Raw genomic sequence first — 27652 nt, forward strand, 5'->3', positions numbered from 1 at the left:
TCAAGCACATTGTTTTGTCTTTATAAGCCGCGTCTTTCATTTCTATGCACCAATTTCTTAAACAAGACAATGAAGAAAAATAACTGCAACATACCATCCTAGCATAGGAAGGACAATAACTGTCTGAACATCTCATATCACATATCTGTTCACTACTAGATTCCATAACCAAAACATTTTTAAGCTATCAACTGATTTAGTATTTTTAATCTTGGTATATCTAGCATCAATCACAGTGCACTGTCACTCATAGTTCAGAGAAAGTGCTATCATCTCCAAATCTTCTCATTCCTAAGTTTCTTGGACTGCTTTAAACATAAAATAGAGGTTACTCTGGATAGGCAAAATAGCAAAAACATTAGTAACAAAGCTAATAGACACTCCTAATAGATGAGAGGCACATTAGGACAGGATCATTAAAATCAACTTTCATTTGCTGATTTAGAGTTTTCAAAGCAAGATGAAATGAGAATGATTATCCAGGACCTTACCCTTTCTACCGGTGAACCATAGCATGCAATGCCGAAACATAGCAGTGGCAGATGGCATTTGGTGTTATTAACTAGAAAAAGGATAACAGCAGAGAAATGACGGCTGGCAGACAAGAAACAGAAATGCAGATGAAATGAATGCAAACTTGCAGTTCTTGAAGCAAAGCAAAACCTTTAAGCCAAAGGTTGCCACTAGCTTCAATTTAATTTACATTTTGAGTTTTACACGGACAAACACGGCAACCTTCACAATCAGTCTTTAGACTCTTCATGCAGAAGCAGAACCATACTCCTCGATAAAGAAGATCAGCAACCTTCTGTAAACACAAGCCAGCAGCAGCAGCAGCAGCCCATTACTCTCTCCCTTCAATGATTTTTATGGTTTAAATTTTTAATCTCCAATTGCAGCCAGATCCACAGTCGTTTAAAATAGATCTGTATCCACTGCAGATACAAATCCCTGCCTAACCTGCAGTACCACTTCATCCGGAATGTTCCAGTGCACTCGTTCATGCAGGATCAGTTGCAAAACCACTCAAGTCATCCAGCACACAACCCAGAGGAGAAGAAAAAAAGCAGTTGGGACTGTGAAGAGAAAGAATCTCTTTTTTCAGCTCACCCTGGAAATGGAAGGTTTTCTGATCAACAGTTATTGTGAAGGTGCTGTCGTCCTCATCGTCTATACCAATCACAGCTCCCTGTGAAACAAAGAGCAAAATCCCAATAAGGCAAACAATGACATCAGCAATATTCACTCCTGCTACAGCCCTGGAATGCTCAATGCACCGACGACAGTGGAAGCAGGCTAGACACAGAAAAGGGGAATCTGAGATTCTGTAATTTTGCTTCAGGAGGAAGAACGAAAGTAAAGAGGATGGCAGGGCATTGTAGTACTCTGCAGGGGTACTTTCTATCCTTCCTTAAGAGGCAAGGTTATGGTGGGACGGGGAGAGGACAAACACAGAAGCTGAGTCTAGAATCTGTGTTTAAGCACCAGCCACTGATCTTTTCTGAGCTTTAGACTGCTCTTTAAAATGGGAGTCACCAAGTTGTTCTGAGGGTCAAAGAACGCAGCTGCTCTTCATCAGGCTGCTTCTGTGTGATACCTGTTAGTGCAGAAATGCCAAGTGACACTTCAAAACACTGTCCCAGTGGCTTCTTCCAGGTGTGCTCCCAAAACCACTTGTCCATGGCTCTGCTACGGTACTTTCCACATTATGCTGTGATTATCTGTTTATATGTCTGCCTCCTCCCACTGAACCACTGTAAGATCCTGGAAGTCAAGGACTATTTTATTTATTTTGATGAATGGCACTTAAGTACACACTCAGTGTATGTTTTTTAAACAAAAGCATGAACAATTCTTCAAAAGAGGGCATAGGGTGGGCCCATGTAAGTTGTTTGTTTCAAGAAGGTGGATGGGGGTGTTAAACTTATTTTTTTGTATTCAACAACAAGAAATGCATTAAGATAACAGGAATTAGGGAAACAACATGAAGCTACACAGAACAGGGAGTCTACTGGTTAGTGTCCTTAAGAAATAAAGTGTCTTAAGTATTCCAGAGAGAAAAGCTAGAGAACATGGCAAAGGTAAAATGCCTCAGGTTCAAAAGAAGCAGTATGCCACAGACAAAACTAGGACCTTGAAAATGGGGGTTGAAAAGACTTAAGGGTCCATATACCTAATCCCATGACAAAAGGCTACTTCTATCCGAGGAACACTGGGTAGCAGCCAGACATTTACAGGTATCCCCTGCTTTTCAAGTTTGCTTAAGCCATTTTGCTTTTGTAAAAGACCTACGTTAGTACAGATAGTTCCCAACTTATGATGGTTTGACTTATGATTTTTCAACTTTACAATGGTGTGAAAATGATAGACATTCAGCAGAAACCATACTTCGAATTTTGAATTCTGATCTTTTCTCAGACCAGTGATGTGCACTGATCCTCTCTCGTAATGCTGGGTAGCAAGCAGCTCCCCATCAGCCACACGATCACGAGGGTGAAAAAGATACACTGACCACCTTTCTGCACCCAAACCACCATTCTGCTTCTCACTTTCAGTACACTAGTCAATACATTACATGAGCTATTCAACACTTTATCATAAAATAGGCCTTGCATAAGATGATTTTGCCCAACTGTAGGCTCATGTAAGTGTTTTGAGCACATTTAAGGTAGGCAAGGCTAAGCTCTGATGTTCAGCAGTTTAGGTGCATTAAATACATTTTCGACTTACAATATTCTCCATTTACAATAGGTTTATTGGTACGTAACCCCACCATAAGTCTACATGTACCTATATTCACTAAATGAAAGAAATCTAGAAATTTACAGAAAATAGGCGAAAAGCGAAAACGGCATTTGCCGTTTGTTTTGCCTTGAGCTGTTATGGAGGCAGCGAGCACCCCAAGCAGCGAGAGTAGCGCCACCAAGCTTCTTCTCCGGGAGCTGCACTCAGCTTCTCAGCATCAAGCTGTCAGAGCTTTGCACTGTCTGTGGGCATCTAAGCTTTATTTTGATTTATTTTGTGCATCTGTTAGCAAGCTGCATCCTAAGGTAATTGCTTCTTCACTTTACCCATTTCATCTTACAAAAGGTTTTATAAGAACATTCTTCTTGGGGGAGGATATAGCTCAATGGTAGCACGCATGCCTGGCATGCATGAGGTCTTCAGTTCAATCCCCAGCACTTCCATTAAAAATAAGTAAATAAGTAAATAAGTAAATAAACCTAATTACCACCTCCCTCCAAAAAAATTGATTAAGAAATTCTTCTTTTGGATAGGACGGGAAACATGTATTTATTTCTTTTTTAATAATTTATTTTAATTTTTATTTTATTTATTTTTTTAGAGTGGAGGTTATGACGTTTTCTTATTTATTTATTTTAGAGGAAGTACTGCGGATTGAACCCAAGACCTCATGCATGCTAAGCATGCACTCTACCACTGAGCTATACCCTCCCCCTGTATTTATTTCTTCGCAGAGGCTGTCTGGATGAACCCCAACTCTATCCAAATCCCATCAACTTGTTAGTCCTTTGTTTCATAATGGGTAGGGATGTTTATCACCATTTTCAGATAAGGACAGCATCTCCAGAGTGTAATGACTTAGCCAAGGTCATACAGAGTTCATGGCAGAACCAGAACCATCAGCATGGTACCTAATTATTCCACGACAGCAAATGAAGACACTTCAGTGGGTAAGCATGTGTGGGAGCAACTCATTCTGGTTAACTTAATTTCTGATGGTTAATTGAGCTAACCAACTTATGATGTATCAAACATTCGTTGAGTCATAACTAATACAAAATACATGCTAGATATAGCTTTGGAATATATAATAATAGTGCCTCCAGTGGAGGTAATAAAATGTGTTAAGAGGTGAGTATATAATACAAGGCAAAATTGATCTCTACATGGATGCACTCTGAAAATATACTAAATAAAAGCTATTCAAAAGGACCACGTGTATGCTTCCATTTATATGAAATGCCCCAAACAGGCAAATTCATAGAGACCAAGAGTAGATTAGTGGTTGCCTAGGGCTGGAGGGTTGGGGAAGGAGGTGAGGTAAATTGGGGAGTGACTTTCTCCATGAACTCAGATAAAGTCAACATTTCTTCCTAATGCCATTCAAGACTGTTCAAAATCTGGGCCCAATCAACCTTTCCACTATCATCACCCAGCCACTTCCTCCTCACCTCACAGAGATCCTGTATGTACTCAGCCCCAGTATTTTTTCCACATACTGAAAAAAACACCAAGCAATTTCACTTTTTCATGTCCTCCCTCAAGCTTAATTTCCCACCAATTGTTAAATGAAAGCAAAACCCTACCTCTCCCCTCAGCTACCACCTCCTTTCCCATTGCTTCCACAGAGGAGCTTTTCAAAAATTGGCCACACCTTAACCTTCCATCCACTCTGGCAAACTAGCTTCCTTCCCCAGCTCTGCACCAAGCTTCGCTCTTACAAGTTTCCAACGACCACTTTGCACCTCTCTAGTTTTGTCACACAGCTCTGCTCTGAAGCACTCCTGCTGCTTCCAACCGCTTCTTTCTTAAAAGTCTCTCCTACAATAGCTCTTAATTACCTAAGCTGTGCTTCAGAAACATTTCTACCAAAGTACCTTTGACAATGTATATCGGAAAAAGCACTCTTTTCTTATCCATTACACCTTCCCCTTTCTCTATACAAATGCTTCTTTGAAGACTTCAGAACCTACCTAACAATCTCCACTCCAACTCAGTCTTGTAATTACCCTGAGCATTCTTCAATGCATAGATTCACAATTTATCAGACACTCTAGCCTCTCAGTTTCTTGATTTGTTCAACTCAAACTTCATTGCCATTCTCCTTCATTCACTCATTCTCACAATTCCCTGGACCTGCACTATCTAATATGACAGGCATTAGTCACATGTGGATATTTAAATTTTAATTATAATTAATTAAAATTAAGTAAAAATTTAAATAAGTTCCTCAGTCATATTTCAATGCTCAATGCTCAATAGCTCAATAGTGGCTAGTGGCTATAGAACCAGACAGCACAGACACAGGACATTTTAATAATTGCAATAAGTTCTACCAGACAGCACGGCCCTAGAGTTTGTCATCACACAACTAAAACACAGTAAAAAGTTAACACTACTGACAGGCATATGTAGAATAGATAAACAAGATTATACTGTATAGCACAGGGAAATATATACAAGATCTTGTGGTAGCTTACAGCAAAAAAAGTGTGACAATGAATATATGTATGTTCATGTATAACTGAAAAATTGTGCTCTATACTGGAATTTGACACAACATTGTAAAATGGCTATGACTCAATAAAAAAATTTTAAAAATAAAATATAAAATATCCTAACTGGTATGAAATTTTTTAAAAAGTTAACACTACCGAAAATTTTCAATGAACTAGGCACTATGATAAGCATTTTACAGATACTGTATCATTTTAAAACAACTTTATATTGAAAGGTAACATATACACAAATAATAACTGGACGCTCAATGAAGAGATGCTTCTCTTGTATCTTTTCCTAATCATCAGCTTTGCCCTCCTTCCTAAAGTAAACAGTATCCCTACTTCTAACATTAGAATTAATTTTGTGTCTTTGAACTTTACACAAATGGACTTATACCATACATTTTTTTGTGTGTCTAACTTCTTTCACTCAACATGTTTGTCAATTTCGTCAAAGATGCTGCATACAGCAATGGTTTGTTCATTTTTATTTCCAGACATAGTATTCCTTTGAATGAGTATCTATAATTTGTTTATCAATTTCATTGCAGATGGAGATTTATGTTGTTCCCAGTTTTAGGTTATTAGAATCATGCTGCTATGACATTCTTATCTTTTGTTATATATATGGATATATTTCTAATTAGATACAATCTAGAGTGAATTTGCTAGGTTATATAGTATGCACATGCCAATTTTAACAGGCATTGTCAAACAGTTCTCACTCCAACCAGTGGTGTACGAAAATTTCAATTGCTCCACATCTTCAGCAACACTTTTTTACTTTAGTCATTCTGGCAGGTGAGTACTAGTATCTTACAGTGGTCTTAATTACATTTCCCTGATAACTAAAAAGTTAAGTATCTTTTCAAGTTTGTGGCCATTTGACTATCCTCTTGTGAAACAGTTGAAGTTTCTTGCCCATTGAATAGACTGGACTATCATTTTCTAATTATTCGTAGGAGCTTTTTAATTATCCTGGACATGAATCCTTTACCGATTATAAATTAGGCAAATATCTTCACCCACACTGTTGCAGGCCTTTGTACTCTCATAATGGTGTCTTTCCATGAAGAGTTAACTTTAACATAGTAAAATGTACTGGTTTTACACTTTATGGTTGTGTTTTCTGTGTCCTCTTTAAGAAGTCTTTCCTGATCCCAATGCCATGAAAATATTTTCCTATGCTATCTTCTAGAAGCCTTTATGTTTCGATATCAGGTGGAGTAAATCCTCCAGGGTTTTAATCTTGGTCTTTATAAATTATAAATCAACATCACCACCATGGTCATAGCCAGTTCTCCCTAGAATGGCAGATGAGAATAAGCCGCCATTTCTACTAGGGTCTCTTTGTTGACTGAGAAGACAAAAATCAAAAGTTGGTATTTCTTGGCCCTTTATAAATTTTAGAATCAGCTGAACAAGGTAAACATACACACACTTATTACAATACTGACTGTACTGACTAGGAACAAACTGGGCTTGCCACTTATTTAGGTCTCTTTTAACTTCAGTGTTTATAGTTTTCTGAGTAGAGGTCTTGACCATCTATTGGTAATATTTATTTCTAAGTAATTAATGTTTTTGATGTTATGGTAAATGTTCTCTAGTTTTAAAAATTCATTTTCTAACTACTAGTTGCTGATATATTGAAATACAATTTATTTTTGTATAGTGACCTTGTATTCCAATAGTATATCTGTAGATTCTTTTGGATTTTCTGTATGCTCAATTAAAGTTGCTGCGAATAACAGCTTCATTTCTTCCACTCCAATCCTGATACCTTATGGTTATTTTTCTTACTTTATTGATTGGCTTGGGATGGCCTGGTTTAAGACTGCCAATAGAGTGGTAGATAATGTTGAATATAGGGGTAACAGGGAGCATCTTTGTCCTCTTATTGGTCTCTCTTCCATTGTCCTCCGTAGCTATTTAAAACCTTCTCTACTTCCCTTGAACCCCCAACAACAACATAAGCAGTCATCAGCTAGCAACTCTAAATCTGCTACACCCTCCCCCCTGAAAATTCACTGGAATCTATATCCACTCTTGCTTCCTTTCCAGTTGTCATAATGGAAAAGGTGCCTATCACTTTTCCTCAGGTCTCTTACTCTACCAATTCTCAACTTCTCTCCCTCTCTGTTGGCTCCTTCCCAACTTTACAAGTCTTTATACTCTCTAACAACAACAACAATCCTCAACTAGACATCCTTGTCTAGCAATGGGCCCACCTCTCTCATTTCCTTCAAGATTATTATTCAGACTTGTCCAAGCCTCTGATCTAAAATGTATTTTAACCTCCCACTCCCTGTAGGATATGTAACCATATCAATAACTCTTCTTCACCTTCAAATAAGGTGACTGTATGACCTGGTTTACTGGCAACAGCTCCAGATTATTCCTGTTATCTAGCACAATAATGAACAGAACCCCCTTTATTCTCAAGAGTGTCCTGGTTTAGGAGATACGGTCACTCTGCCATGGCCTGTCCCAAGGGCCCTCAGTGATTTGCTCCATGCCTATCATCTTTCATCAAATTCTATGGCTGAGCAGCTTGAGATTTACCAATTGCCCCAAGCTCTCTTCCACCAAACATCCTTCCTCTCCCCTCATGTGGGCTTATACTATTTATCTTTACATCTGGTAGAGCAAAACTCCCTTTGTTAATCCATATAGAATAGTATCTGTTATGCTAACCCATCAATATATCAAAGTTTTTATTTCAGCCCTGCTTTTATGACCCATTGTACCAACATAATAAACATATTTATCTTAAGTGACTTCCATGATTTTTCTTCAGAAAATATGGTGAGTAACCTTTCAGGTTCTGCCAGTACTTAGGCTCCCAAGGTATCTACTGCTCTAGGTTATACCCAGATTCTAGAAAGTAATGGGAGCTGGAGTCTAGTGAAATCAGATGAGATTCCTCATTTTACCTCTTCCTTTCTTCTATACACACAAACGTACTTCAGACATGAAGCATAGTTCTGGTACCAAAGACAGAAAGACAGTTTTGCTCTCGTGCATTAGAGAAAAACAGAACGCTGGTCACTTTAGGGACAGTCATCTCCCTTTGCAAGAAGAGAAAAGTAAACTGGTAAACTGCCTCCAATGATAATAAAGAAAGGAATGATGACTCCTCTGGGATGTAAACTGCTCACTCAGCACCTGAAAGGAACGTGGGCAGTGCAACAGATATACAGCACAGCTACTCCCACTGTAACTCCACATACTTTTCCTCACTGCTGAGACATGAGAAGTATATCTTACATTCATATAATACATTTAAATATGATCTCCAAGATTTAGGCAGAACAGGTATTACACATTCTTTAGAAATTAGAAAACTGAGACTCAGAGAGGTAGTAAAAAATTTGCCCAAGGTCCTACAGCTAAAAGGTAGGAGAATTCAGGTCTTGCAACTCCTGATCCAAAGTTCATTCTTAACAGGGCATAGTTAAATAAGAAATATTCACTAATTACTTCAATATACTGATTATATACCTATTGTGGCCTAGGAACAGTAACAGCTAGGAGATATAAATAGGAATAAGATATACCTCTGCCCTGCAGGAGCACATAGTTTAGAGGTGAGAGAGAAGAGACAACAATGTAGAAGGAAGAGGAAAGCTTAAGGTCCCACCTGCTCACCAAAGACATTGCTGCATGGACCAGCTTTATCATCATTCATTGATTACACAAGTATTTACTGAATTTTCTCGTGATAGTAATAGACTGGTGAACAATCTGCTTTCCTTTTTTTCACTCAGTATTGTCTTGAGGTTTGTTCATGTTGTATATATGTAAATATATGCACACACTTCCCATGTCAAGAATATATATGTGCATACATATACACACACATAAACATAAATACTGTGTTGAGAATATGTATGTACATTTTACCAGCCATATAGTATTCCTTTATATAAGTATACCACAATGTCTCAATTCCCTTGTGCAGAACATTTAGTTTATTTTTAATTTTTCTGATTTCAGTAATGTAGCAACAACCATAACTGTATATGTCTCCTGGTAACACATCTGCAAGAAAATGTCAAGTATACACTCTGAAATGGACCAGAGTTCCATTTTTATGTAGAGTTGGGCATACCTTCAGCTGTACTAAATACTACAAAACAGTTCTCCCAAGGGGTTGTATCAATTTACATCTCCGCCAGCACTGTGTGAGAGTTCCTATATCCCCGATTATTGGGCAACACTAGTTATAATCAGAGCTTAAAAATCCTTACCAATCTGATAAAAATACTCTTACTTAAGTTTTAATTTAGGTTCTCTGATATCACTGAGAATAACAATCTATTCACATTTATTGCCATTCTTATTTCCTCTTAAATGAATTGAGTGTATCCTTTGTACATTCACTTTTGGGGCATTCTTTTGTCTTTTCTACTGATTTGTACATGTTCTTCTGGGTTTCCTTTTTGCCTATTTGATTTGTAGGAATTCTTTATATAGTCTGGATATTAATCCTTTGTCAGTTGTATGCATTGTAACTATCTTCTCTCCTATCCAAGGGTTGTCTTTCTCTTTGATTGTGGTGTCTTCTGTCATTGTTATTGTTTTATTCAAAGGTTTTAAAATTTGAACGTTGTCAAATCTACCATCTTCTCTATCATAGTTTGTGTTTTAAGACATCCTTCTCTACCCTGATATCATAAAGACAGTCTTCTATACAATTTTACAAGTATAAATTGTCATTGTATATCTTTAATACCTCTGGAATTAATTTTTGTGTACAGCATGAGGTAGGGAATAATTTTATTTTTTCCACATGGGCAGCCAATTGATCCAGCTTCATTTATTGAGTGATAGTGTCTGGTTTGTAACCTGTCATATACTAAATTCTCATAGACGTGTGGTTCTATTTCTGAGCTTTCTCTTCTGTGCCACTGATCTACTTAATTCCTCTTTTACTAATACCACATGATTTTAATTACCATAGTTTCATTTTTTAAAGTCTTAACATCTGGAGTGGCAAGTTCCCCAACTCTTTATTCTTCAAGATTTCCTTGCCCCTTTACCATTTAATATGACTTTTAGAATCACATTGCCAACTTCTTTCTTAAGCCTAATTGTGATTTTTGACTAGAATCACATGTGTTTATAAATTAATTTAGAGGAAATGAACATATATATGACACTGAGTCTAATAGACAGGAAGATGAGATAGGTTTATCTATACTCAGATCTTCCTTTAGTCTTTCAATAATATTCATAGTTTTTATGCGTCAAAGGAATGCATTTATCTTGCAAAATATATTCTTAGGTAACACAGAATTCTTGTTACTATTATAAACAGAATTCTTACATTAGTAACTTTTTTCTAATTGTTTATGGGTTGAATAGAGGACTACTATATGTCTTCTACATACTGATTTCATATCCAAAATTTTTGCTGAAGGTTAGTCATTTAAATAGTCTCTCTGTAGATTTTTGTGGATTTTTTTTCTATAGACAATCATATCTTCTGTAAATACCAATAATGTGTATTCTTTGCTTCCAATCATTTTTCTTTGAATTCTTTTGCTTTTTATTCTTCTGTTATATGTTTGCCAGGACCTCTAGTATAGTTACAGAAACATCATTTCTAGATACTAATTTTGATTCTGCCTTCCAAGCCTTATATCTTTTGTATCTTTTCTTGTCTTACAGCATTCACTAGGACCTGTAGAGTACAATATTTAAAGGAGTAGCAATCCATATGAAAATACCCATGACACTTTTCATAGAACTAGAACAAACAGTCCTAAAATTCATGTGGAACCACAAAAGACCTCGAATTGCCAACGTAATCTCGAAAAAAAAAAGAAAAAAGAAAAAAACAAGTATTTACAAGTGATGCAACCAACAAGGAGTTAATATCCAAAATATACAAACAGCTCATACAACTCAACAGCAAAAAAAGAACCCAATCAAAGAGGACCAGAATAGATATTTTCCCGAAGAAGACATACAGATGGCTAACAGGCACATGAAAAATGCTCAACATTGCATTTTTGAGAGAGAAATTGACACAGAGAAATGGAAATATAAACCACAATGAGATATCACCTTGTATCTATTAGAATGGCTATCACCAAAAAAGTCTACAAATAACAAATGTTTGAGAGGATGTGGAGGAAAGGGAACCACTGTACACTGTTGATTGGAATGTAAATTGATACAGTACGGACGTTTCCCAGAAAAGTAAAAATAGAACTATCATATGACCCAGCAATTCCACTCCTGGGTATGTGTCCAGAAAAATCAAAAAGATATATGCATCCCAACTGGACACAACCCAAGTGCCTGTCAACTAACAACTGGATTAAGAAGATGAGGTACATATACAATGGAATATTATTCAGTCATAGAAAGAATGAAATACTGTCATTTGCAGCAATGTGGATGGACCTAAAGAATATTATGCTTAGTGAAATAAGTCAAACAGTGAAAGACAAATACTACATGATATCACTTATATGTGGAACCTAAAAAAATTATACAAATAAATGTATATGCAAAACAGAAACAAACTCACAGATACAGAAAACAAACTTGAGGTTACCAAAGGGGAGAAGGAGGGATAAATTAGGGGCATGAGATTAACAGATACAAACTACTATGTATAAAATAGATAAGCAATAAAGATATACTGTATAACACAGGGAATTATAGTCATCATTTTGAAACGACCTATAAGGGAGTATAACCTGCAAAAATACTGAATCACTATGCTATACACCTGAAACTAATATAATATTGTAAATCAACTATACTTCAATTGAAAAAAAAAAAAGCAGCAAAAGCCAACGCCTCTGTCTTGCTACTGATTCTAAATAGAATGCTTCTATTATGTCACTATTAAGTACACTGTAGCATTTTCGCAAATACTCCTTCCCAGGTTAAGAATATTCTCTTCTATTCCCAGCTTGCTTAATCTTGAATGCATTTTTAATTTTATTCACTCCATCTTCTGCATTTATTAGATGGCCATGCAGTTTTCCTTTTTTAATCTGTTAATATAGTAAATTATTTTAAATTAATTATAAAATTAGTATCCTAGTATTCTCAGAATAAACTCTGTTTGGTCATAATACTTTTTTATTTAGACATTAATAGGTATGGTTTGCCATATTTTGTTCAAGAAGACTCTGGCCTAAAAATTTCCTTTGCTATTTTCTTCTTTCCACTTTCTTTATCATTGCTTTTTTCTTTTTCTAATTTTTTTAATGTAATGCTTAATTAGCTCATTAATTTCCAATCTGTATTATAATATATTCATTTAAGATTATAAATCACAGACTACCTTAGATGCATTTTTAACATATGGCCCCCCATTATCATTCAGCTTTAAATATTTCATAATTTCCATTATGATTTCTACTTTTACCAATGAATTATTTAGAAGCATGTATGTGAGGTGGCAAGTGGCTTTGTTATGGGATTTCTAATTTATTTCACTGTTAAAGAATATCATGTATGCAATACTGGTTTTTGGTATTCTCTTTTCCCATACAACTCTAATTTTTTTCTTAAAGTCTATTATGTTTGATATTAATACTACTTCCTTGCTTTCTTTGGTTAACAATTTCCTGGAATATCTTTTTTTTATCACTTTCTTTTTAAATTTATAATCATAAAATATTATAAATGGTCAGAAAATACAGCATTAATGACATCTATGTACTAATCACAGAGATTAAACAGATGTTTACACTTGCCCAAGAGAGGACATTTTCAGTGTCAAATTCATAGAGAAGAGATGATTGCTTGCAAAATAGCTACTGAATTAACAAAGAAGGCAAAAATCAATACAGTAATTTTTCAAAATGAAATGACAAGATAATTGACAAAAGGATGCAGATAGGATGCAGATTAGTCTAAGGGGATGAGGGAAAAGGACATTCTTAAGGTTATACATTAACCTAAAAACATTCTAAGATATCAGTGATTATAAAATGCATCCCAAAGCCAGAGATGTTAACATGAAAAAATAAGACAGAATCACTGAAATAAGGCATTAGAAGTCAGTGCTAAGACTATTAATAATCTGTCACTGCTGACCTCTCTTGAAATAGGCTAAAAGACAAGAATACAGATGACACATCCCTCAGGGAATCAGTCAATTCTGACCACCAGCACAACTGATAAATGGAGTACACAGTTTCACTGGAGTGGGTAAAAAAGAGTTACTTTAAGTCACATATGGATTAATAGTTTTTGAAAACTCACAGTACATTTAGTGCTAACTTTGGTGATTCCCAAGGCCATGTAGAATTCTTCAGAATCTGAAATTCATCTTATCAATGGTAATTATCAATTACAATAGTAACTACTGTTCATTAAGAACCTAAGTCCCAAACACTGTGTTTGGATACTTTTTAATGAGTCAGCTAATTTGATATTCATAATTATATGAGGAAATGACATGATGCCCATTCCAGAGCTAAAGGAAATAGGACTCAGAACTGAATAGATGAGTTCCCTTAAGTCACAAAGCTAAGTGGCAGAATTTGTACTTCAATTTCATCTCATTCTTGGCCTGTTCTTGTCTCTACCCTACACTGCCTCTTTAACGCTATTACTTTTTCAGATTTTATCCGGAGATGTCAATTTTTTGCTGTTGGTTGAGTTTCGGAGTGGGGATTAGCTCCCAGGACTCAACCAACATTTTACTTTTCCCTCAAGGCAAGGGCACCATCTAGTGGCCACACTTTGCCACTAACACAAAGAAAGTATGATTTTTCAGTCTTTCGTTTTCCTTCACTGGTTTTATACTTCCTTGCATCAAATTGGAGCTTCTGCATTAGACTCTTCCAGTGGAGAAGAACAGAAGCCTAGTAACATTAAGGACTGAACAGAGTTTTGGAATGAAACAGGCCCAAATTCAATCCCAGATTCACCATGTACTTAACTGTATGACTTTGGTTAAGTTACTAAAAGTAGTTTCAGTCTGTCTCATTTGTAAAATGAAATAACACTGCTGACCTGAGAGGATTATCATGGGAATGTCTATGAAAATCACCCAGCACAGTGACTGATCCAAAGAGCTTCCTCAATAACTACTGGTTCCTTTCCCTATTCTCCTTTCATGTAGCCTAAAACCACATGGGTATTTTGCTTTTTTTTTTTTTTAAGAAAACATGGGGAAGTTGTAGAGTGCCCACTTAGCATACACAAGGTCCTGGGTTCAATCCCCAGTACCTCCTCTAAAAATAAAAAGTAAACCTAACTACCACCCCCTCACCAAAAATTAAATAAATAAAAATAAAATTAAAAAAGAAAAACAAAAAAATTGGGAAAAAAATTCATGTATGATTGGCTTATGTTGTGTTTAACATAACTTTCATACTTCTTTTGTATGTAAACTATAGTAAAGGCAAATTCCCCAACATTCATTCATTATTTTTATAAACCCATACAACCAACAATAAGCGTTTTTTGAGTACCTTCTTACAACATACCAAGTACCTGTGACAGTGGATGGGAACTCACTAACGGGTGGGGAAAACAGACAGCTCAATGTGTAACATCATGTAATAAGTACCTTCATGGCTATTAGTGAAAAATGGAGGAGGACCAAATCTGTTAAAAAGATGTGGATCAAGAATGCTTCACAGAAGAAGCAACATTTGAAAGCCTCTTAAAAGATGAGTTCACCATTTAAGGGCCCAGAACATTCCTGACATATGAAAAAAATATATCAGAAGCAATGAGAAATGAAGAAACACAGTGAGGAAATATGAGAAGTACAGTGTGGTTGGAATCCAGGACAGGATGGATGAAGATTGGTGGCCCAGGTCTATGAGAGCTTATCAAGCTCATTTGCAATCTAGATGATGGTGTGTTACCAGCACCACCACTGTCGTCATCACCATCATGCATAGCAGTTAGTTACTGGAGGTGCCCAACTCTGTACAGACATGATTGCTAACCCTTACAACCCTGCAAGTTAGATAACATCATCTTCACAGATTAAGAAATTTGCCCAAAGGCACACAGTCAGTAAGGGGTGAAGCTGAGTGAGAGTCAGCCCCAGGACTCTCTGATTCTACACCAGTGATCCCACACTTGGCTGTACAACACAATCACCTAGAGAATCTGTTTTATAATAAAGCTTCCAGACCAGATTCTAAAACAGTGTTATCTGGAGAGTGGGACTTGGGAGCTTATATTGCAAACCAACTCTGCAGATATTTCTTAGATAGAAAGCCAAATGACAGTCCAGCTTTTTGAAAATACCATGGAGCCTCTTAAAACACACACACACACACATACACACACGCACTACTAATTAATAGCTTCAATCTATGTGTCAAGTGCCTAATCCTCACAAAATTCTGCAAGGGTATTATAATTCCCGCTTTAAAGAAAAGAAAACTCAAGCTCAGGAAGTTTACAGATAACTTCCCTCTTCCAGTGAACAAAGCAAAAGGAAAAAATAGCTTCAAACACAGGTATGTCTGGTTCTTCTCTGTCATGCTACGTGGTAGACTGATTCCTAAACACCCCCTCCCCCTGACCCATGACCGTGTTATCTCCTCCCCTGTGAGTGTAGGTGGAAACTGTGAATATGATGAGATGTTACTGCAGTGATTATGTTACAGGATAAGTTATCACTGAAGTGCGTATATGGCAAAGGGGAAGCTATCTGGTGGGTATAATCTAATTCAATCATGTGAGACTTTTTAAAAGCAGAGTGTTTTCTGCATCTGGTAGGAGAAAGGGCAAGTCAGAGAGATCTGAAGCCCTAGAAGGATTCCATGCACCATGTGGACTTGAAGGTGGAGGGCCACATGACAAGGAGTATGTGCAGCCTCTAGAAGTTGAGAGCAGATCTCAAACTGACAGCCAGCAAGAAAACAAGAACCGCAGTCCTACAACCACAAGGAAATGAATTCTGCCGACAACCTGAATGAGCTTAGAAGTGGATTCTCTCTTGGATTCTTCCTCAGAGCCTCCACGTAAAAGCCAACCCTGGTCAATATCTTGATTTCAACCTTAAGGAGAGAAACTTTCTGAGATGTCTGATCTATAGAACTATAAGATAATAAATGGTGGAGCTTTTAAAATTGTAGCAAAATACACATAACATAAAATTTACCATTTAAACATTTTTACGCATTCAGTTTAGTACCATTAAATACATTCACATTGATCTGCAACCATTATAGCCATACATCTCCAGAATTTTTCATCTTTCCAAATTGAAACTCTGTACTCAAAAACAAGAAATCCCCAATCCCCCTTTCCTCAGCCCCTGGAAACCACCACTCTACTTTCCATTTCCATGAATTTGACTATTCTAGGTAACTCATGTACCTCATATAAGTAGAATCAAACAGTATCTGTCTTTTTGTCACTGGTTTATTTTACTCAGCATAATGTCCTTAAAGTTCATCCATGTCATAGCATGGGTCAAAATTTCCTTCCTTTTTAAAACTAAATAGTATTCCATTGTATGTGTATACCACATTTTGTTTATTCATTCATCCATTAAATGGACACTAGGCTACCTCCACCTCTAGGCTATTGTGAATAATGCTTCTATGAACATGGGTATACAAATATCTGTTCAAGTCTCTGTTTTCAATTCTTTTGGAGATACATACATAAAAGCCCACACTGGTCAATACCTTGATTTCAACCTTAAGGAGAGAAACTTTCTGAGATGTCCGATCTATAGAACTGTATGTATGTGTGCGTGTGTGTGTGTATACGTTGTTTTGAGTCAATTCATTACCTTGAAAATTGGGTAGGTAAAAGGAAATAATCAAGTATTTATTTATCCTGTCTATTTGAACTGTACCACTGGGTAACCAAATAATAAATGAAGGGAAGTATCTCCTTATGTAACTATTTCTGATAAAAATTAAAACAAAATGAGAAAATGTCATAATTTTGCAACCCCAAAATGGATCTAGGTACTGAACATCAACAGCTGCTAATATCAATAAAGAGCAAAAACCAGACATTATGTGCCTCCTGATAAAAGAACACAACACTGCCTACAGTCTTGCCAAAGGGATCAAACCTACGTCTGATCCAGTCTCTGGATCCAATTTGCAGGGAAAGCAGACAGAAGAACATGCTGAATTGTATCCATATGCAATTAGTAAAATCTGTACTATGGATAAACTCCTAGAGGTCAAAGGTCTGGATTCTTTGATAGATAAACTGCAAACAAAAGATGTCAAGTTTTTTAAAATAAGCAAGATGAAATATAGAATTTAGGACTGCAAATCCAAAAAGTGATTCCTATAAAAGAATGGTGGTTACTTTAGGAGACAGGGTTTAGGGTGTAATTTGAACGGGGCACATAGGCGTTCCAGGGTAACTGGCAAAACTCTATTTCTTAACCTGGATGGTAGTCATAAGGGTTAATAATTAATTAAGCTATATTTAAGAGAAAAACATACCACATTAAGTGTAACAATGAAGCAGTGGGTCAAATCCAAATTGAATTCAACTGAAGAGCTATCTCACTAAAGCTCTGTCAAAGTCTCACTACTGAATCTATCTTAAGCCAAGAAAGCAGTTAATACCAGACTGAGTTGGTGACTGAGGTCAGTGACAAGTGCTTAGAAATGTAATTAAACCAAGGAGGCAAAAGAGAAACCAAAGGAGGGAAAAAAACAGTAAACACTATAATCAGCTGAATTTTCAAAAATCTTTATGCTATTACATATACACCATCTGTTCAAAACAAGCCTATCTCACTTCCATCCTGCAAACTCGCCATACTTACTCCTTTCTTGGTGCCAACATTTTTCCATTAGAATTTGATTTCTTTCTCAGAGTTATTCCCCACTTCTAACAATTAATTACTGCTAATAAAGGCAATGATATGTTTATCAAATATATTCACATCTTCAAAAGTAAGGGTACAGAAAAAAGATGGTAGAAAGAAAGCAACAGGAGACTGACGAAGAAAAGGCCACCAGAAGCGACTGATCTAGTTATGACAGAGATAGGCCCTTCTTTAGATACAATGGAGTACTAGAACTATATCCCCAACCTGCATTCTTTCTTGCCTTTAGGTATTTGGACAATGGTGGAAATTGAACAAGCAATTAAAAGCAGTTTAAAGCTATAGCCTGCACTGTCCAGCTCATAACCACATGTGCCTTCTGGGCACCTGAAGCGCAGCTAGTCTGAACCAAGATGTCCCATAAATGCAAAAGATACACTAGATTTCAAAGACTTCATATGAAAAAAAGAATGTAAAAGATCTCATTAGTAATTTTTTATTGATTACATGTTGAAATAATATTCTGGATATACTGGCATAAACAAAATGTATTATTAAAATTAATTTTACCACCTTCTTTGTACTTTTTATATGTACTACAAAATTTTTAAATTATATATGTGGCTCACGTTATATTACTGGACATCACTGCCACACAGATTATTATTAAATGGTGTTGAACAGGAAGAACAAAATGGTCAAAAGTGTGGACTTTTTGGTGTTTTTCTCTACTGTCTGCTCTATCACCGACACTAGAACTCATTTAATTTCCAGTCCCTGTCCCTGGATGTAAAATAGAGGTTAAAAAAATTAGTAGCTGTAGTAAGTCATGGATACAACATCAAATCATGGACCAAAAGAACTGAGTTCTAGTCCTGGTTCTGGAGTTACCATGGAGAAATCTTTTTTTTTCCCCTGAGTCTTAGTTGCCTGTCCCAACAATTAAGTAAGAAAGCTAAACCAAATTTAGATTTCCATGAATCTGTCAAAACATGTATTTCTTCTTTCTATCAAAACTGGTTTTCATAAAAGTGAATGAACAAATACTTACTCTGAGTCTAACACATCCTCTGCGAGAGCCTCTCATCATTTTGTCCTTGGACTAAAAGAAAAACAAAAACATTCAATAAATAAAAGATTGACACACTGTTTTTAAAGTCATCTAGGGATAAAGAGACAAAATTTATAGTAACGTTCCTCCCTTCTCCCAATCTCCTCCCATCTCTTAAGGACAGGAATTAACAGGTTTAAAATGAAAATATTTTGTAGTCTATACAAATAAACCTAATCATAGAATTTTACGCATACCTTAAATGTAGCATATATTATACTATATCTTCCTTCATACTCCTTAACTCCAGCCCAATGTTTCTCATATTTAGTGAGATGGAGAATCACTTGGAAGGCTACAAATTACCTGAGGGTTTAACAATCACTCTCAGATGATTCTGACTCAAGGAGACAGAGGCCTACATTTTGAGAAACATTGCTTTAATTTTGTCTCTTTGCTATTCTCCAAATGGGTCACATCTTTGCCTCTGAAATTTCTCATCCAATGTTCCTCAGCTTGGAATATCCTTGACCTTGATTTTCTGCCTTGCTGTCACTCATCAAGTGCCCTACCTCTATGCGATCTGGATTCCCATCCCAGGACTCCTGGGTGTTCCCCTGTGGTGGCATGCACCACTTTCTGCTATAAAGCTGGTTACTTATCTGACTCACCACAAGACTGCACATTCCATAAGGAGAAGAAATTGTATCTGACTTATTCTTCAGAACAGTGTCTGGCATATATTAGGTGCTCAAAAAATATTTACTGATGAAACACTGCTTACCTTTATGTCTCCCCTATTAGACTGAGCCAAGCAAAGGCTATGTTCTGCACAATAAGCCCCATGTGGACATTCAGTAAATATTCCTAAAATTAAATTAGTCATGTGTAATAAAATGAAATAAAACTTTAAATAACTAAGGTTAAACATAGTCTATGTCATTGTTTTTACTGATTCTAAGTTTATCAATGTCACAATGATAAATCAGAGTAAACTCTCTTCAAAAAAAAAAAGAAACAAAAAAAAGTACTGAGCTATAAAAATTCATGTTGATCATTGAGGTACTTTAGAGTCTTCTTTAAATTCTATTTACAAATATAAGAAGGACTCACGTTTTATAAAAAAAAATTCTCAACATCAAGCAGGGTTGAAAAGTTCTTCACTAACAATATAGTTGGCAAAAACACAGTTAACAAAAACATTCCCTAAGTGTTATAATAGCCCTCTTACCATACCCTATACTTATCTTCCCTTCGAAAGTGTCAAGGCAATACACGATAATAATAATTAGGTTTGAAAATACCCAATGAGAGTTTGAATGCAACTCAAACAAGGTAACAACCAATAAATTCATCCTTGATCCTCTTCCACTTTTAAAAATAAGATTATAGTAAACAGAAAAAGGGCAAGACAGGTCCTAATAATGATGGTACCACTATTGAGGTTATTAATTAGAAAATACTCAGAGATAAGTGAAAGTAATTAAAACAAATCACACAAATCCAAAATGTGGGATATCTTACAAAAATAATTGGCCTAGATTCTTTAAAAATGTCCAAAAATAAGTCTAGCATGTAAACAACTGTAATACAGAGCAAAAATATGTTACATGCATTTAGACACAAAGTGCTGCGAACTACAGAAGGCTCCCTGACATGGAAAAAGATTAGGAAAGGTGATAATGAAGTGACCAGGTTGCAAGCTTCAATCTGAGACTCGGGAAAAAAAAAAAAAAAAGACTGGTAAAAGAGGGAAGGTAGGAAGAGGGCATTCCAAGCCATGGGAACAACATCAGAGTACACGGAGAGCCCCCAGCAGACAGCAGAGGAAGGTGGAGAGGTGAGGCTGAAGAGGAGATATGAGGACCAGGTCCTGAAGGGTCCAGGAAGAACAGTGAGAAGTCACGTGATAGAGCCTTGCAGCAGTGCCTCAGAGGCTGCCCCTGTCTTCTGAACTGTTACTGGCATGTAATAGCCTAAGTTCTGCAAATTACTTAAAGAGCGTTAATACACACTGAACCTTAATGTATGTTTTCTATTTTTGTTTTGTTTCTCAAATACTGCCCAAAAACATTATTTCACAAAAAATAATGGAAGGAAAACATGGAGATGTGTTAAACTCAGGTGGTTTGTGCTGTATATTACTGCTTCTCCCACCAAACTGCAGTGATGACCCATTATTATCACTCAACTTCACTTTTCTACCAAAAATTGCCCAAGGATGTTTTTCTTTATTTGGAAAAGACTAAGTCAGGGCCCAAAATAACAAGATCATGAAAAGATGAATAGCACGAAGAGCACTATAAAAATTTAAAGATGGGAAAATTTGTACAACATACAAAATAATCTAGTCAGCAAGAACAATAGCCAGAACCATAGAGTTTGAACTCTTAGTCCTAATTCTAAGACTCATCCTACAGCTTCTAATTTAGAATGCAGCTATGCTCCAGAAGCTCCTTGTTCAAATTTTTGGAGTTTAGAACCCAGAACAAATTTTTGCAAAGAAACTGTTAAAAATGGTTCCCAGGTTAGCTAGGAAAAGCACTTCAAATAACAGCATGTGAATATGGAAAGACAGGGGAAAGGTTGTTGTAAATTTAAACACTGCCTAAGAAACGATTTTCTTAAAGAACTTCTCTTAGATGTTGGTGCTTGAGGAAAAGCAAAATTATCAGCAAGAATAAGGAAGTAGTTCAAGAATTCAAGATCTATGCCAAAGGGCTTAAGAAACTTTCAAGGACTTGAAAAGTTAATGATGTGCAATAAACATATTTTACTTTTACAATCAGGGGAAAAAATACTTTCTAAAAAGGCAATTTAAAAACCCTCATTCTTCATCAGGTCTAATTTTACTTCAGAATTTATGGGTTTCCAAAAAAAAGAAAAAAGGCAGAAGAGTTAACATGCAAGCACAAAATGGTGGTTGGTCACACAGGATGTCACCTATCAGAAATGTACAACTTCATCCTTTTCTGGGTGACTAAAATTTCAAAGTAGAACTATCTTCAAGAATTTGCCACTACCTCTCCATGCTCACCTCTAATGAATATAAAAAACTCCTCACTCAACACACTCTTAAGACTTAGTATCTACTTCCCCTCCCCTTCTCCCTACCTAGTAAGCTTTCAGTGAATTAGAACAGGAAGAAGAATCTTTTGTTTATCCTTAGCATTTCAATAGAGATGATCTAACTCCCTATCTTACAACTTAGAAATAAAAAGGTTCAGTACTTTTTAATGATTAATCAATGCAGTTTCCATTTAGAACAGCCTATGCAAAAGGTTTACTTCATTGTGATACTGTTGTAAATTAATCACCTGTAAGTAGACTAGTGGTAACTTGGGTTTACTGTCATTTTAAAATTTCACTGCTAATATAATTCAGTCTCCACAGACAGAAAGAATTTTCTATCTGGAGTTAGAAGACTTGATCACGCACATAGAAACTACTGTATGATTTCTTAAGTCTCAATTTCTTCATGTGTAAAGGAAATAATATCAACTACTTCACTACTGTTCATTCCATAAATATTTACTGAATATTCACTAAGTGCCAGGCACTACTCTGGATGCTAAAGATAAAATGATGAAGTCTCTATTCTCATGGAGCTTACATTCCAGAGAAGGAAAACAAACACTAACCAAGAAAAAAAAATTATAGGAGCTAACAATAAAAGCCATGAAATAACAAAACAAGACCACTGTGACAGTGACTAACAGTGAGGTCTACTTGAGATGGGATGTTAAGGAAAGGCTTCTCTGAGCAGTGATGCCTTAATGAAAACCTGTATAACAAGAATGAATCAGCTGTGCTACAGACCTGGGGTAGTATTAGTCCAAGAAGCCAGAAAATACATGCAAAGACCCTGAGGCAGGAACAAGTTTGAGGTGTTCTAAGAAGAGGAAAAAAAGCTAGACTGGTTAGAGTGATGAGCAAAAGGAATACTGTAGAAAGGTAAGCAAAGGCAGATTACAAAGCACCCCTAACTCATAGTAAAGAGTTTGGATTTTTTCCTAAAGTCACTAGAGAATTTTAAGCAGGGGAGAAACATGATTTTTTTTCCCCTTTTTTTCAAAGATCACTTGGGCTGCTGATAGAAAATAAATTTTAGAGAGTAAAAATAGAAGCAAAGAGAACACTTACAAGGTTTCTGTAACACCAAGTTAGACATGATGGTGGTTTATAACCTATAGTGGTAGCAAGGAAAAATGGGAGAGGTTGTAAGGCTTAACAATGCATTATATTTGACAATATTAGAAAATACCTAGAACAATGATTAATATAGTAGTAGCTTGTGGCAGACGGTGTTTTCCAAAAATGGCCTAACAATATTTCCCATCCCACAAGCTCTTCTAGGAATATGCCACTCCTTCACTAAGTGGAATCTTTTCTCTGTGGGTGGGTCGTTGTAAACTGCCTTAACTAAGTACAATGAGTACTACCCCACTAAGCAGAACTGTGGGAGATAATACAGATTACTATACCATCTCTTCCAGCATCACAAACAGCATAAGAATAGTAATCTTGCAAAGCCAGATGACTGAGATCTCACTAAGTTAAATTACATAGAAAACTTTAATTAAAATGCTATTAGGTTGTAGAATATCATGTATAAAATGACTCCACTTGTACAAAATATACATAAATGTGTATTTAAGTATAAAGAGTTGTTAGGAAAGCTTTTCTCCAAAACACAGATATTAGGATTTCAGGTAAGGACTTTCCTTCCTTCTACTTTATATACTTCTCACTGTTGTTTCCATTTTTTAAAATTAAGAGCATGTTGTCTGGGGAGGATCTGGCTCATTGGTAGAGTGTATGCCTAGCATGCATGAGGTCCTGGGTTCAATCCCCAGTGCCTCCAATGAAATAAATAAATAAACCTAATTATCTCCCCCTCCAAAAAAAATTTTTTTTAAAGAGTATGTTGTCATCTCTTCAAGAATTGTTTTAAAACTTTAAAGAGTAATCAAAGTCAAATTCTGCAGAGACTGTGCTATTAAAATTAAAAGTAAAAAGCATCCATTAAGTTTTGAAACAAAGCTATCATCGGAGACCTGTTCTAGGATTTTCAGTGAACTCTGGAGGTAAAAAAAGATTGCTGTAGAGGAAAAACAAGATGGATGAATAGAGACAGACAATGTACAAGACTCTCTCAATAGGTTCACCTATCTTGAAGAGAGGTTAGGATAGTATTTCCTGGGAGACACAGATATTTTTCACCTGGGGGAGATATAACCATGTTAATTTGTTAATGAAAAAGTCAAGAACCCAGAACGGCCAAAAAAATCCTGAAAAAGAACAAAGCTGAGGGCCTTACACTTCCCAATTTCAAAACTTACTATAAAGTACAGTAACTGAAATAGTGTGACACCGGCATAAGGACAGACATAAAGATCAATGGAACAGAATTGAGAGTCCAAGAAATAAACCCTCAGTTTATGGTCAATTGATTTTCAACAAGGGTGCCAAGACACTTCAACGAAGAAGAAATTGTGTGTTCAATATATGGTGCTAGAATAACTGGTTATGCACATGAAAAAGAATAATAAAATAAAGAATATAAAATTTTAAAAAACACTGTGACCTTTAGCTCACATCATGTACACAAATTAATTCCTAATGGATCAAAGACCTAAATGTAAGAGCTAAAACTATATAACCCTTAAAAGGAAACACAGGTATAAAACTCTGTGACCTTAGATTAAGAAATGGTTTTTCAGGTACACCACCAAAACCATAAGCAACAAAACAAAAAGACAAATTAGACATAATCAAATTAACATTTTTGTGTTTCAAAGGACACCGTCAAAGAAAGTAAAAAGACAAACCACAGAAAGGGAAAAACTTTTACAAATCATGTATTACATAAGGGACTTGTATCTAGAATATGTTAAAAATTCCTACAACTCAACAACAAAAAAGACAAATAATTCAATTTAAAAATGGGCAAAGGATCCAAATAGATATTTCTCCAAAGATTTACAAATAGCCATTAAGGACATGAAAAGACGCTCAACATCAACAGTCACCAGGGAAACACAAATCAAAGCCATAATAAGATACTACTTCACATCCACCAGGATGGCTATAATCAAAAGGACAGATAATAATAAATATTGGCAAGGATATAGAGAAATTGGAGCCCCTATACCCGTCGTGGGAATATAAAATGGTGCAGCTGCTTTGGAAAATAGTCTCACAGTTCCTCAAAAAGTTAAATTAAGAGTTACCATATGATCCAGCAATTCTACTCCTAGATATATATCCAAGAAAATCGAAAACATATGTCCACACCAAAACTTATGTACACAAATGTTTATAGGAGCATTAGTCATAATAGCCAAAAAGTGGAAACAACTGAAATGTCCATCAACTGATGAATAAATAAAATGTGGAATATGCATACAACTATGCAGCAATAAAAAGCACCGATATGTGCTACAACATGGATGAACACTTGAAAACATTATGTGAAATGAAAGAATCTATATTAGAATTAAAGAATACTTTTATAATATGATTCTATTTATATGAAGTGTCCAAAAGAGGCAAATCTATAGAGACTGAAAGTAGATTCGTGGTTGCCTAGGGCTAGGGGTGAAATACTAGGGAGTGATTGTTAATGGAAACAGGGTTTCTTTTAGGTGTAATGAAAATTTTCTAAAATTGATTATGGACAAGGTTACACAATTCTGTGAATACACTAAAAAAAAAAAAACCCATTGAGTTGTACACTTCAAATAGATGGTACGCAAATTATATCTCAATAAAACCGTTATACAAAAACAAAAGCAACAGGCAACCCAAAAATTTACTAAAATTTTCCATATGAAATTATTACAACTAAGACGTTTAGTTGTTATATTGCAAAATAAATAGTTTTAAACAACAAAAGTCTGTACATAGAAAGGAAGCAGTTGAAGACACAGGGGAAGAGAGAGAGGAAAGAAAGCAGACAAAGGAGAAAATCTGTAGACTGAGATCCTTGAACAATTTGTGAGCAGATGGAATCCAGAACACTCAAAGATCACCTCTTCCACTATGAGGGGGGAAGGATGCAGGGAAGGACAGGCAGGAAAGTAGGTATACCAACAGGTGGGGGTACAAGGAGTTGAGAGTATTCCCATCAAATGGACACTATTGTTTCGGGAAGCATGGCATCTTCTATGAGTGATGGAGGAAAGAGGAGGGTTGCGTGACTGTAGAGAAAGCTGCCAGAGTGACAAAGCAAATATTCACCCAATATTTTATATACCCATCTGTACCATAACAATAATGCTAAAATAAAATAAAAGAAATTAAATAAGTGGACAATCTCAGCATGAAGGCTTAATGTGAACTAAACTCCCAGAAACAAAATATCAACTTTCACATTAATCTTAATATTATCATGTGAATGGGAAAAAATTAATTATGAATACCTCAGAATACTTTCCTTGAATGTGATTCCACTTTTGTGATTCCACGTATCATGTAAACTTAACTTTGGGGAAAAAAAGTAAAAATTTTTTTAAGGAAGTTTAAACTAGTCTAAGAAGATTATGCTTTACAATAAAGTAAACAAGAAGGTGAACAATTGGGCTGTACATCTGTTTTTCTCTATAAGAAGTAAGAGAAATTAAATCCTCAGTCTAAATCACGCGAGCATTGTTCTACCTGGTTTTTATTGGGAATATGTAACTGGTTGAATAGCTAGTCCTATGACAACTGCCACATATATGGGCATATTTAAGAATAGTTCTACTTTCTGTCCTTCTACAAATTATTACCATCAACAAAACTGCCTGCAACAGAAGCAAGAACTAACTGCTTGTCTGATATAGTACAGTAAAGAAAAAACCCCACACAGTTCTTCAGGCTCTGGATGATTAAACAAAAGCCACTGTTATTAATATAAGCTCAATCAGGTTATACATAAACCATGGAAACATACATATTTGCTTTTAGTATATTCTGCAAAACTTACAAGGCCATGTAAACAATTCCAAAACAGCCTTCTGCATCTCATCTCTAAGCCTAGTTTGAAGGACCTTGGACATTCCATTCACTATGAGACAAAGTGCCACATTGTAGGACTTGAAGATTGTAATGCTCAGTACTGCCATCAAGGAGTTTACAAGCTTGCTGTACAGAAAAATAATGTACTAGAGTTATGATCAGTTAATTATAAGAGATGCAAAATGATTCAATGCCCAGAAGAGTTATATGAGCAAGGCTCAAGAGCACTAGAACAGGGAAAAATCAAGGCTGACTAGAGTATTCAAGGAAAGCAAAAGATAAAAAGTTTCCACATACTTCTTCCCATTGGTGCTACTTAACCCTCTTAGAAGGTTTCTTTGTTTTCTTTTCAGGGCATTTAGATTAGATACAAATTTTCTTCTGTTCCTTTTACAATTCTAAAGCTACTTTATTAGATTTGCACTATATGTATCATGTAAACTTAATAAAAAACACATTTGATAAACTCAAGAACCGTTTATTTAGACTCACAGACAAAGAAAACAAACTTATGGTTACCAGAGGGGAAGGGGGTGGGAAGGGATAAACTGGGAGTTTGAGATTTGCAGATTCTGACTGGTATATATAAAATAGATA

The 27652-nt window shown here is 35.8% G+C and overlaps 1 protein-coding gene across 6 annotated transcripts in view; it reads right to left on the reverse strand.

Annotated features, from left to right (window-relative positions):
- The window catches only part of OSBPL9 (oxysterol binding protein like 9), a 203056-nt gene that overhangs the window by 87373 nt on the left and 88031 nt on the right, over positions 1-27652 (reverse strand). For 5 of the 6 annotated variants that reach the window (XM_072974463.1, XM_006200473.4, XM_006200472.3 and 2 more), the window contains exons 2-3: positions 19055-19105; positions 1111-1189 (exon numbers count right to left, since the gene is read on the reverse strand). In XM_072974463.1, coding sequence (XP_072830564.1) covers positions 1111-1189; positions 19055-19105 — 130 coding nt within the window. The remainder of the gene's footprint in view (positions 1-1110; positions 1190-19054; positions 19106-27652) is intronic. The other variant, XM_015236147.3, reaches the window with a different exon arrangement.

The sequence above is a fragment of the Vicugna pacos genome, chromosome 13 (genome assembly GCF_048564905.1).
Source record: "Vicugna pacos chromosome 13, VicPac4, whole genome shotgun sequence".
NCBI lineage: Eukaryota > Metazoa > Chordata > Mammalia > Artiodactyla > Camelidae > Vicugna > Vicugna pacos.